Below are 14,115 nucleotides of genomic sequence, written 5' to 3' on the forward strand. Positions count from 1 at the left end.
ATACTTTGTCAACAACAGAAGTATCTTGAGAGTGTATGGTGAAAGTTGCGCCGGGCAAACTTGATAGAATCTACATAACTCTTCCACTAACGAAAGGAGGGGGAAAGAATGACCAATCACGAAAGGGTACTCATAAAAAGCATAGTACCTAGGCCTATGGACTTCCACGAAGTCCCTTCCCGCCGGAACCATGTCAACACAAGCGGGGATGTTATACTTTGTACGGAGAGCGTCAATGTGAACTTGTTCCGTTTTAGAGAGCAGGGGGGCAGGGGTAAGAGGAGGATCCTTGAGGAAGTTGCTTCGATACATGGGGTGTCTCGGCAGCAACTCCTCCACAGTGGGAAAACTATCCCCCTCCCCCACCATCATATCTTCACCGCCAGAGGGGAGCGCCACAGACAACGGGGCGGCCTCAGAAACCCCCTCACGAGATCGATGTGTTCTTGGCATTCTTTGATGAAAAAGGTGTTAAAACAGTAAAGGAGGTTGTGAATGAAAAGCAGGAGAAGAAGAAGCAGAAGGTTGTTAGAACAAACTCGGGAGGAATGAGAAAGGATAACCAGAAATGAAATGGCCAAGAGCTTTTGAAAAAACAAACCCTCCACCTATTTATAGGATTGGGTGGTGCTAGAATCGAAGCGAAAGGTTGCAGAGTGGCACCGAAATCGAAGCGACAAGCCCTCAACCCCTATCTCGAAAACACGCATAATGATGACGCACGTGGAGATGATGTCATTTCCCGATAATATACACTATCTGGTGTCTTGCTGAGCACGATGACCGCCCATTAGTGGCCAAGCCGTAACGCCTCATAAGACCAAATTTCTCCATAAGAGCGAGTGGTGTCCGCTTATCGAGGACGCACCAAGTTGCAACCTCGACAAGCGGAGGGACTAAATGTATGGGTCCAAATTTAGACGACCACGACTGTTGATGAGTACGACAAGTGACGAGATCCTCGTGGATCTACATCCTGCAAAGGATGACAGATGAGCGAACAAGAGACTGTACGACCTTTGCAGTAGTGTAGGTCCATTAGGGGGTATTAGGAATATTCTGTCGAATATTTTTTATGATTTGTCTTTTAGGGCTTAGAAGGGGTTTGTCCTTTCTATATATTGCGTAAAGACAATCTTGTAAGGGGCTTCTTCTGCATTTTTTTAACGAAGAACACTTGTTGGATACTTGCTTACATAAACGATTGTTGTCATTATCGTTTGAGGATTCATCTTGAGAAGGTCAAGAGATATCACCCCCAGTATTCACCTTGTGTACCTTTTGTTCTAGAGATTATTATATTTAGCTAAGATTTACCCATTCACTTTCTTTGATTGATTTATTCAAAAAGGTTCCAATATCTTTTTAGTCAAACAGAGTATTCCTTAAGACTCCCTCTCTTCTAGTGCTATTGAGAGTGCTGAGATTAATGAAATTATAAGCGAATGATCAAAGCCTCATTTCATTCTCTCTCTAATTTGATAGATTTCTTCTAAAAAATACTATTGAATATATTTTACTTGTGGGTAAAATATAAATAGATTTCTTCTATAAATATATTTTACTTGTGATTTTTTATTAGGGTGATTTGAATCCTGTAAAAGAGTAATACACTATTGTTTAAGACAAGAACTTGAAGTTGGCATTAAACTTTAATCTAAACATCATCTAAATTGCATGTCGCGGGTTCGTACAAATTAGGAAATTTTACAATGTAGAAATAGCGGTAATGTTTCTTAGAGACTCCATGCATGCAATGCAAAGTTAATATCCGCAAATATTACCCGGTTACGTATATATTACTTGGGGTCTCATCTACATAAGCCAAATTAAAAGATAAGCTGTATATCCAAGAATAAGCTATTTGATCACTCCACATCCACAATAATTTAATCACCACAACCGCCTCCACAACCACCTCCACCACAGCCGCCGCCTGCTCCACCGCCTCCTCCACCTCCACGATAGTACCAGTCGTCATCCTTTTCGCCGTTAGAGGAGTCCCCGCAAGCAAAAATGACCATTGAGATCATTAAAATAGACAAAACCACCATTCCAACCATTATCATCAGCCCCGAGCCCTCAATTGCTGAGCCACCATCTCCCACACCATAGGATCGCGCCATAATATTTCTGTTTAGACTTTACTTAATTAATTCTCCGCAGAAATAATTATGCTGCTAATTAATCTCATGATCCAAGGAAACAATCTCTTAACAAGTTTAAATAGGCCTTTTGTGATGTTTGGGTTGTAGACTTTTCCTAGTATAGTAGACCAGGTGTTAGTTTGTTTACCCAGCTTGATTTTATCTAATTATTCTATTAATTAGTAAAAGGTCAACGAAATTGCAACTTCATTATCCAATAGGGGGCTACTTTGATTTGGTCATTGTTTGTGTTGCTTGAGCTAGGCTTCGTCGACTTTCTCCTGCTTCACGTTTTTCCTGGAATTTTCGAACTTATAGTCTGGTATTATCTTCAAATAACCTGATCGATGACCGAAACAATTAGATTTTTATATAAATAATCTGTGGATCAGATTTATAGAAGTTGTAAGTTAGATGTTTAATAGAAACAAATCTTGTTCATTCAATTGATTGCTTTGATTGATGTACTAGATTAAGGATAAAACGTTATGAATTGGCCCTCTTATTAATTAGAGCCTCCTTAAACATGCATATTCCATCATAAAACTTGAGAAAAAAGCAAGAGAAGAAACAAACTTGTGCCTCTCACAAAATGTCTTCGTGGTTGTTCTACTAATGTATCTTTCGCATTATACACGTGTATTATTTCTACTAGCTGCAGGAGGCCCGTGCTAAGCCCGGGCCCAATTTGTCTTAGAATTAATAATTTTATTTTAATTAAATAAGTTTAATTCGTATTATATTTTTTTTACTGCATAAATAATTTAATACAGTGACACGCCAATCAAGTCTTGCTGATAAGTCTTCATAATTATTAAAGTTTCTTAGTCACATAATTGAATAATTTTGTTAAAGAAAAAAAAATTTATGAGGAAGCAAGTGGTTGGAGAATTAGCAAATACTAAAGGGACACAAGTGATTCAATATTCTATAAACTAATATGATTTAAAGTGTTCAAAATAATTACAACTCGGTCAAGATCATAAATTGAAAAATATTTGGCATTTTTATGAATTTGTGAGCATATACTTCTTTAGTTATAGATTTCTTTTTTTATTTTATTACTTGTTCACTCATAATTTCACATGAAACAGGTCATGTAGTTAAATATGAGGATTTAAGCTTAGTTTTAGACGAAATTCAAAAAGAAACCTAAATTTATCAAAGTGAATTAACCTTAAGGATCAATTTAGTTCAATATTTTACGCTTAAAAAATCAATTCTAAGTTACCAACCAAGAAATTTTAAGGTGGCTGATAACGCTACCTTCATTTTCAATATTATAACGTGGCACTGTCAATAATTTATATTTTTAGTATTTGTAATGCATCATAGATAAAAGCGATGGATATAAATGTTCACAAAAGGATTTCAATTCAATGAGCTGAGAAAAAAAACTAATTAAATGAGAATCGTACTTGATTCAACAGGAATAATATATCACCTCTTAAAATCAGCAAAAATTAGGATAGTTTTACATTTTAACTTCTTCTCCTTTTCCTATTCTTCATCCCCCAATGTAATCGACAAATTAAAAAGAATATAAACGTTATTACTTTTTTCTTTCATAAATGCTAATTTATTAATTCTTGAAAATATATTTTATGCACTCTAGGTTAAAAACAGTAAGAAAGGTTATAAAAAATGACTTGCGCATGCAAAGGAAGAAAGTTCAACCAAAATCAGAATTAACATAAGCTTTTGAGGAAAATCGTATTCATTAAAAGATCTTAAGTGATTTTCAAATATTTTATACCAATTATATTTCAATTAAACCCATAAAATAGTATGTTTTAATTTTCTTTAAAGTAAAAAAAAAAAAAAAAAGGTGCATCGAGAAATTAGTATTAGATGAGATAAATACTTAAAAAACATGTAAAATGACAATCTCAAATAGTAACTAAAATTTTAAATAAGTATATTTCCAATATAGAAAAGCAAAATTTGTTTTAGTCCATTAAAATCTTAAATTTCAATGTTCATGAAATTATTTACTTCAAACTCACGTTATGCTTATTATGAACTAATTTAGAATTTTAAAAATATATTTTAATTCACCCGTATTAACAAAGACCCATATTTTTATCTTTTAAAATCCTCTATATAACATCAGTAAACATTCTTTAGTTTAGAGTCTTTACATTAATTGACCTAATATTAGTCTTATAAGTATATTAATAAAAAATAATTCAAGTCATTAATAAATAAAAGATTTAGAACTACCCGAAAATAATTCTGATATGTCTTTATTAGTATATATATGAGCTCTAGAGAGAGAAGAATATGGTTAGGAACATATGACGTGGGAAATATCCAAATGTATAGCAAGACCTAACAAACTGTCCACTTGGAGAAAAAAATTGGCATACTTTGCCTAAATTTACTGAAATGTATAAGGTCAAATAATGTAAAAAGTAACCTAAGGGCAAAAAAGGATTCATAGGAAGTTACATTTACCAAAGGGCAAAAAAATAGGAAGTTACATTTACCAATTTCAAAGGCGTGGGTGGGAGCGATCTAAAGAAAAGAGCAATTTATGCAAGATATCCATTAAGCTTAAAGCCTTAAACTAATACCCTCTTTTATCAATTTGAAAAGTATTTATAATATATACCTATCCAAATGAAACTAATTATCCCTACTTACCCATACTCATCCCAACTTTTTTTACCCATTTGACTTAGCTTAGCTTGATTTCGCTTGGCTTTGTCTGACTTGGTTTGAATTGGCTTGACTTGAGTTGACTTGATTAGGCTTAGCTTGGCTTGGCTTGGCTTGGTTTGAATTGGATTTGCTTGAATTAGCTTGGTTTATAGCAGCTTGAATTGACTTCATTTGGCTGGGTATTTAAAAAAAGGGGAAGGGGCAAAGTAATGGATAGGAACGGATAAATGTTTTCCGCCCCATGGATATTTGCTAAAGTTTTCGAAAATGAGGGATGGACAAAAATGAAATATGCAGGGAAGGCAACTACATCAGCCATGTGTAGCAGTTTCATAGCATTAAAAACAGAAAAATAAGATAGGACATCTTTTAAGAAGTAAACTATAAAACAAAAAGTAAATTTGACTTTAAAAAATAAAGTTAGGACCTAGAAGTAATTAATTAAAAAGTTTACATTTTATTGAAAACTTTTGTTAGGACTACAAAAGTCCTTGGTTCTCCCTTATTATATATAGTAATAGTAATAATGCTCTTCTTAAGATGATCACATTTAAAATCCTGATATATATCGTTTGGTCTTATGATATTGCCTGCACATTTTATACATAGAATTTTATATAATATCAGTACTATATATAACTCCATAACTTGGGGCTCAAGTATTAATAAACAGAGTGGATGGAGGTGGGGAACCTTTGCTTTCTGTTTTTTGGTGAAACTATAAAAGAATAATATTTCATTTAGCAACTATATTAATCATCAACAAATGATTTTTCTTCATATGCATGATACATAGTATATGATCGCAGACGTTCATGATCTGCTCAAGGAAAACCAAAAAATATACATATTCTGCATTTAACAAGGAAATATTTCGCGTTAACAATTACCTAAAGTTCCTAAGTATTAACACAGAAATTTTTTCTTTTTACTATCCAGCTATTTCACAGGCGAAATAATAAATCACCAGCTGCACACAAAAACACCTAATTTAATGACACCGGCTTGCAAGTCAAAACTGAGAAAGCAAGAAACTTCTCAAAAAATATATTTGTAGCAACACAGAACCCTGAGCATCCGCAGATGAACGATCGTTGATATTCACAGCTCAGAGTGGCCAAAACTGAAGATGGCTCTTTAAAAATATGATCATCTAATGGTATTCTGGCCCTTCAGCTTTAGCAGGCCAATATCAGAAACCACCATGTTCACTACTCATGGTTTTTTGGGCTTGTCCTCTGCAAAGCCATGATATAAATATTGGATTAAAATGAAAGTGGATAGAAAATATGATGTATCCAGCAAAGCAACAGATAATAGACAACATCATGCACTCTCTACACCAAATAAAATCAAGCAGGTCGCAACTAACTACCATAGAGGTGCATATAAGGAAAAACGGAAAGAAACTATAGATAATATTCAAGAATTAGAAGCTTCAAATCCACTAACCATACGTGACGAATCTCTTTTATTTCCTAATCATAACAAACAATGGTATATATTCACATTTGAAATTTCTCTATCTAACATGCAGGAGAAGTTGAGAAAACCAAGTGCTGCCATTAAGTGGACATGAACAAGCAGAGGCGGATTTAGTATTCAAAGGTTTTTAGAATTGAATCCATTGTATTTTTAAAATTATGCGTTCAGGCATACTAGTTGTTGCAATTTTACTACTATATATTTTGCACATAAATTTATGTTCTGCATAAAAAATACTGGGTTCAGATGAATCCGATGGCACAATACTCCATCTGCCCCTATGAATAAGGCTAAAATATTTGATCTTTATATGCTCTTCTGGGATGTTATTTCTCCCCTGAGATTTCCTAATCAGCTCATTGCCTGAAATGCACTTGCATACTTTCATGTAAATTTGAACAGGAATATTTCTAGATGTCTTCTTCTAGTTCCAGAGGCTCAAGTGTCAAGAAAAACGCCTTGCTTCCCTTTAACTCTTCCCTCATTAGGGTAGGCTGTCTACATCACACCCCTTGGGGTGCAATCCTTCCCCCTACGTGAAGGAGATGCCTTGTGCACCGGGCTGCCCTTTTTCTTTTAGAAGAAAATTATTGAAAAGTGTGAATTAGCACCATTCCAAGTGTGCTTAACTAAAAGTCGGTAATGAATTCATAATTCCAACGCAAGTATTCCCCAAAACATTCCCGCTTACTAAAAGAATGTTTTACCTTCAGCTGGTTCTCTTAGATTACATCCTCATGTGAATTAAAGCAGCGTTTATTTTGCTTAGTTGACACATTCAGGAAGTGTGGCACATCCTAGAAATTCCAATTGGCTCTTTATGACTGCAGTATTTGGGATCATATGTGATGCCTCCTAAGCTACATTCCAAAAAATATGAGAGCACAACTAACCAGAAAAAGTTCTAACATCATGGTCATTTAACCTAAACAAGTGAACAGACTAACAAGCAGAGTTGGAACTTTCAGGTGGAGACATGGAGTAAATCTCCATCACACTAAAACTATAGATGCACAAGTGTTCAGAAGGCGCTTTTAGAAACTGGGATTGCTGGTATCATAAATTTAAAGAAAGATTGACTTCCTGAATTTGGTCTTGCGTAATCTCGCTGTTTCTTTCACTAAGGAGTTTAAATCAACAAATAGTTTAGTCTTTGATTGTTCTTATGGTGTCGGCACAAAGAGAAATCCCGACTCACAAGGATCAAAGGTCACAATTATCTACTGCTGCCATGGAAAAAGAGAGAAGCAGAAGAATATTCTGCCATATGAAGCGGCTACCAATCAGGATACTAGAATTGAAATAGCTGAGAGAATCAGATTCAAGCTGGTTAGTATCCTTAGAAATTTCCGAACTTGGGAATTGAACATTGCTTTATCCCAAGGCAATTCTGCTTAACACGTGCCTTCTATTTTTCTGAATCCACAGAATTGCTTATCTCAACTAAAACAGAGAGATTATATATGATAATGTAGTTATCAATAAAATACTACGTTTAATGAGACCCAAAATGGTTAACTAGTTATCTAACATAATCACAGAAGAAATGCTAAAGTAACTGACCATAAGCAAAACAGATTAGCGTAACAGTGAAATAACAGATGTTATTGGTTAGAAGGAACACCAAAAGAGTAAATAAAACGAAGAGCAGGAGCTGTCACATGGCAATTTCACAAAGAAAAACACAACTTACGTATGGACTCTGGATCTATATGCACAAAGAAGCTTGCAGCGACTATCAGATAGCAGAGAAGGAGCATCAGACCTTTAAAATAATTTGAAGTTCCGTCCTGCAGGAAAGAGAAAAAGTTGAACAAGAGGGAGCCTGTAAGCTAATTTTAAATCATAGCCCGCGTATGAGAGAAGCAAAGCAAAAAGGAAGGAAAAGGAGGAAGAATAAAAGACATGACATATTTTTTTAACACTGGATCAAGCTCCGCCGCAAGACTTGCAATATCTTCAATTTTTAGAAGCAAATACATTGCATCTATAGACATTGTAGTTTTCAAGCAATTAGAAAAAAACAAGAATAATGTTTAATTCTTCTCCAACCCAAACCAGCAAACAAAAGAGAATACTCATCAGAGAAAGGGGGGAAAAGTAGAACCAGAGAAACTTTAAAGTATCTAGTTTAAAAGCACACCTGCAGCATGAATGCTACTACAAGGACACTCATGAAAAGTGTGGCCGTTTCAAATAATTGGAAGTTCAAGTCCATAGGACGACCCATTATCCATCCAATTACAACGCAGAACGGGATCTGCACCAATAGTACAGGTTAAGCAAGTCATAAACTCCCAGATTATATAGATTACAGTCAAGGCCAACACTTATTTAACAAGTAAAAATGCTAGAAAAAAAAAAAGAATAAACTTCTGAGGACATTTATCAGTAATGAACAACAAAACCAAGATGTACACGAAAAAGATCTGTGCTTATGAACAGACCATATATTTAGGAAAGCTAAAAATACAGATACTTTGATATAAGAATTTTCAAACAAATTCAACTCACAGGCATTCTAGTTCAGGAAAAAACATGGACGCAATATGAGCACAAATTCCGTTAATTATTTGGCTTGGCAGTTCATATGGTTCAAAATGTGTATCTTGAAAAAGAGGTTACCAAGTAAGTTTCGTGTCATGACTCGTGAGGACGAAATTTAAGTTGGATGCTATTATGTGATTGTCCCAAAAGTAAAGTTGGGCCATATATGACAAAATTCATCTACATTTCAGTTACAACTAGGGTAAGAGTTCCTGAATGAGACGTCCGATGTGCAGCCAACTGCAAAGCATAAACATACTGATATATCTATGTTGTATGGATAAACACAGATTTTATTTGAAGAAAGCAGCTATTCAACAGTAAACTCCTGCTTAAAGTTTCTCCTTGATGTAATTAACATGCATAAACAATTGAAATTACCTACCCCAAACATGGCAATCTGCGTTGATGAGCCTATTGCTACTCCCAAAGAGATGTCCTGTGACAGCACCAGGTAAATGAGGAATAGTGATAGTGATAGTAATACTATAGTTCTGATACGAAGAAAAGTGAGAAGAATGTACAAGCTTGTCTTTGACAGCAAACATGACAGCACCAGCATGCTCAGCTGCATTTCCAACAATTGGGAGCAGTATGACACTTATAAATGACACAGGAATACTCAAAGCAACTGATGCCCCCTGAAAACGTAGTTAAAAGTTTATCGGCACAGAAACTAAAAGAAGCAATATTTTTTTAGTTTGTCTTAGCACTTTTTAAATGTGTCACAGATTGAGAATTAGATGTTGTACTAATAGAATGCCACCAAATTAGAAAATGAGAATAGGTAGCGCAGGACGAAGAAGTTACCTCTATGGCATTAACCAGGTACTCTGACAAGACCGCAATCCATAGTGTCAAAATCGAAAGCCATATGATTGACCCCCATTTTGATATCTCAGGAGCTTCCTCCTCATCTGCGCTCCCGTCATTCTCACCCTCTTCCTGAACGTTATTAAACTTTTAGGAAAACCTGAACAAACTCAATGGAAGAGTAATGTAGCTAACAAATGATCAGCCTAGCCTGCAAGGGATAAAGGACGGTTTGCAGAGGGAACTTAACCATTGTAGGACTTTTGGGTTTCCCCATTGATAGAATGTACAGAAGAGTGCATAATTTTCCACATCGTCACAAGTGTTTAAGACGAGAAAGAAAAACAATAAGAGGAATCAAAGATCTGATGTTCCAAAATTACTGGTAGCTTAGAAAACAAAAGGAAATGATTTTTGTGTAGGCAAGCGGGGACATTTTTGACTTTCAGATTACCAGATGTAGTGGCTGCTCTTATGGATCAGAAAGTGAATCAGAAAATTCGACAGGAGAAGTAGGCTTATGCGATGCTAATAACTGAAACTTTTTATTTTCAAGTTTCTTTTTTCTCAATGATTTTCTCATTAATATTCCGATGTGATGAAAGACAGCCGGTTCTGTGTCTAGGGTAAGCAACATGTAACACAAAAAAGTGCTGAGAAAATAAAGAACCCCAACCTCAGCAATTGGCATGTAAAGACTATTCTGACTAGTCAGCTGATAAAACAGGTATGCACCATATGCGACCAGCATTACGCAGCTGCTAAACCTGGAAAGTGCCAGCTCTGACTTCCCAAAGTGCACCTCAGTGTGTGTAAAATGGAGGACAGCGGGGAACAGTAGGCCCATAACTGCCATCAAAAGCAACCCTGAATTCATTACTGCATTTCCCTGACATAGAAAACTCCGAGAATGTCATACGTTGCTATCGTAAGATACAGCTTGAACAAAACTGATATTGATTTCCGGCCATATATAAAATAACCTACCTTGTCAAAAACCTGATCCTTGCTGGAATGAACAAGTCCACCACCAAAAAATGCACATCCAAGCACTAGTAATGTATTAGACAGAATTGAGCCTAATAATGACTGCTGAACCACGCGAATCATTCCACTTCTCAGTGCATACATTGATATTATTAGCTCTGTTGCGTTACCAAAAGTTGCATTTAAAAGTCCTCCAACTGCAAAGTTTTAACCAAATATTGCTCAAAGATAACACAAAAGTTTCTAAATTGAAAGCAAGTTAACACTAAAAAGCCGATCATTATACAAGTGCAACAAAACGCCGATCATTATACAAGTGCAACAAAACGTCCTATGATAAATAATCACATAAAGATGAAAAACGACCTTTGAGCCAAGCATATGAAAAATATGTATGTACATCTATGATATGAATCAAACACAAGAATACCTGTTGGCCCCGTATAGAAAGCCAGCTGCCTACAAAAATGAAAAAACCAAACATCAAATATGAAGTGTGTAAATACCATAAACAGCTTTTATATAATTGATTACCTTCAGCTTATTGTTCAAATACGAAGTTCCATGTTATTAATCTAACAGAGAACATAATTAAAAAGTTATTCATTTTCCAGGTTGTCCATACAGTATAACAGGAGCATGTATAAGTGTGAATGCATTCTAGCCCAAAATTCCATTTTACTGTCATTAACAGACACTAAGCCTAAAATATTAAATAAATGGTGATATGTCCTTGGCAAAAACAAATACATTCCCCTTATTCCTCAATGATTTGCTCGTACAAAGTACTGTAGATACTGGGTCTAGAGAATTACTCTGTCGCCCAACCTAGACGCTCGGCGAGTGGTATGATTCCTAACAAGCTAAGAAAGAAGATCCATCCCTGAAAAAGTAACAGCAGAAAGAACAAGAGGAAAATAACGTGAGTAAAGCTCCTTTAACAATCGAAGATATTGGACTGGAAAACCTTTTGCAACTTACATGATGATCGGTTAACTCATCAACAAGTATGGCTAGAGGACCACAAGGAATAAGCATGTTTAACTTCTTGGAGAACAAAACTATCTGCATCTGCCTTACTAAATTATACCACATACATTTACAACTAACATCGTCTGCATCGGCATCGAAAACTGATATCTGAGGAGTGGCATCCATAGAAGATGTCCTCCTATCATTATTCTTAGAGTTCACAAGGTTCTCATCCTCAAGCTGAAGTACTGCTCTTCCTTCTAGTGATCCCATCTGTTTAGCCAGTATTCTTTCATTAGATATGATAAAAAGGCCAAAAGTTGTAGCCTCTACAATACTTTTAGTCGCTATGCAAAATAAAATTCTAAATATAGACAGAACACTGTAATGTTTTTTTACAGGTATGAGAAAATTCCTCGAATTAAGCCACTCATTCACCTCGTTCATACTTTTCACACAAACTTGGTTGTTCAATGAATAAGATTAAATAAATTTATCAACAGCCAAAGAAAAAGAAGGCCGTTAATAGAATGTCAATGAATGAGTGGCTTGGGAGAGAACATAACACCTTGCAAGTGCAATGCAAAACTTACCAAGAAATTGATTAATTTCCATATGAACAACACCTATGGCAACTTCTTATTTAACCCTTGATCACCTCTCTTATTAGTTACTCCTACAAAAATAGCTCCCTATCGACTTCCCATGTGAAACAAAAATGATAAAGGAATGATCCCACCCCCCGGGATCATTCCTTGGGCATGACTAATATCAGAAACATAAGATTCGTCATAAATTCAAAACTGACCAACTCTGTTCAATATGTTCTTCATATTCATAACTTTGCCAAATACAACATAACAATGACCATAACTGGTGCATCAGGAGAACGAAAGAAAACTCACTTCAAGATGGGACTTGGCCCCTGTAAATTGTGGATCTTTTGCCATCCACTAATGCTTCTGCTCTGCTGACAAAACAGAAACTTTTCCATCTCCCACCATTGGCATAGCTGCCAACAAAAATTCAAACAGAACAACACAGAATTTTTTTTTTAATCAGTTGGTAAAATACCAAGGAGAAGACAAAGATTCCTGGCTAAGTTTATGTGCACATATTAATTAAGACGATCAATAAATACAAACAGAGATTGATTTATCAAAAAGAAAACCTACCTGATGAGAGTCAACAAGTTCTGCTAAAAATCCCAATTCGTGACATGCATGACCTCTTTTGTTTTCAAACAAAAATAAAGAATTTTCACCGGAAACCAATTTCTACTCAGTGCATAGAAATTACAAGTCTTTGTTCCCTTATCTTTGCAAAATTATTCTTCTATCTCTGTGTCTTTGTCAAAGATTGTACTGTTCTTTTTTCTAACGTTAGTTTGTTTATGTTGCTCAGCGTAGTTTGCGGGGTGAAGTGGTGAGAGAAAGGGGCGGTTGGTATAGTTGGTTATTTGATGGATCACAAATAACAAAGCCTCATAACCTTTGGAAGATGAAACTCCAATGTCACAGGTGCTAAACTGCCAAGTCAATCTCTACAAATACTAGTATTACTACTTTTTCAAAATATTTACATAATCATATTTACCTAAAAGTTAATTACAGATAATTATATTTAATAGCATGGGTGTACCGTGTACTACTAAAAAAAGGGAGAAAATATATTAAATGAGAATTGATTCTTATTCCTCTCGGTAAGTAACTTAATCTTCAACCAAGTGACATTAAGTATTCTTGAAGTATAGGTGTCAATAGTTAATATTATACCACATTTAAAAAATATGTACATAAAATATTCAATTTTATGGAGAGATCATGGATTCAAGTACCCCATAATTTTCCCTAAAAGTTTGCACATGTTGATTGTTAACTTAAAATAAATAGTAATTGTTTATATTTAGAACAATAGTGTTAGAGTCAATTTGTACGCACCTACTATTTTATCAACTGATTATTATCTGTGACTAACGTGAGTATCAAATAACTTTATCCACCGAGATTTAGATGGATGATATTAATTTTTATTTCATTTAATTTACTTTTATGATTTTCCAAGTTATAGGTACCACGACAGATGCAGGGTCGAATCACTCCCACTCTTCTACAAGAGCTTCTTGTAAAAGCAAACCCCTTAATTTCCTTCGTAGCTATTGTTGTGGAAATTTATAGTAGATGCAACTTTAATTGAAAGCTGGCTTTGTAACGTTTTCAAGACTTTGAGGAAAGGTCTAACCATACCAAATTTACTCAAATTTGATACCAAAATCTCGATCAAAACCCCAAATTTCGGGGACATTTGCATCTATACCTGCTTTTCGTGTCACGTTTTAACTTGTGTCCGCTTTGCAAAAAAATTTGCAAATGTACCCGCTTTTTTGCATAACTTCAGCATACGGGGCTGAAGTAGCAAAGGCAATCATGCAAAACTTCAGCATTCTAGTAGTCGGGCCTGAAGTTCAGCTCTAGAGCTGAAGTTTATGTTTTGTAACTGG

General features: G+C 35.2%; 1 protein-coding gene across 1 annotated transcript; it reads right to left on the reverse strand.

Annotated features, from left to right (window-relative positions):
- Window positions 1-5,563: 5,563 nt before the first annotated feature.
- On the reverse strand, window positions 5,564-13,097 carry LOC107761793 (vacuolar cation/proton exchanger 3). Its single transcript, XM_016580074.2, has 13 exons — window positions 12,791-13,097; window positions 12,521-12,627; window positions 11,625-11,888; window positions 11,459-11,526; window positions 11,074-11,102; window positions 10,644-10,840; window positions 10,333-10,545; window positions 9,654-9,788; window positions 9,368-9,484; window positions 9,229-9,282; window positions 8,440-8,556; window positions 7,990-8,086; window positions 5,564-6,049 (listed from the first exon to the last, which is right to left on the reverse strand). Exons 2-13 carry the CDS (start codon window positions 12,563-12,565, stop codon window positions 6,027-6,029), a joined length of 1,359 nt encoding a protein of 452 aa, XP_016435560.1. The 5' UTR covers window positions 12,566-12,627; window positions 12,791-13,097; the 3' UTR covers window positions 5,564-6,026.
- Window positions 13,098-14,115: the final 1,018 nt, after the last annotated feature.

The sequence above is a fragment of the Nicotiana tabacum genome, chromosome 10 (assembly GCF_000715075.1).
Source record: "Nicotiana tabacum cultivar K326 chromosome 10, ASM71507v2, whole genome shotgun sequence".
NCBI lineage: Eukaryota > Viridiplantae > Streptophyta > Magnoliopsida > Solanales > Solanaceae > Nicotiana > Nicotiana tabacum.

What these genes read in the sequence shown, in the direction of transcription:
- LOC107761793 (XM_016580074.2), bottom strand. Translation starts at nt 12,565, where the DNA reads ATGGCAAAAGATCCACAATTTACAGGGGCCAAGTCCCATCTTGAA. An exon ending in GGGCCAAGTCCCATCTTGAA is followed by an intron (nt 11,889 to 12,520) that starts GTGAGTTTTCTT and finishes CTGGCTAAACAG; the next exon opens with ATGGGATCACTAGAAGGAAG. An exon ending in TTTACATGCCAATTGCTGAG is followed by an intron (nt 9,789 to 10,332) that starts GTTGGGGTTCTT and finishes AATAACGTTCAG; the next exon opens with GAAGAGGGTGAGAATGACGG.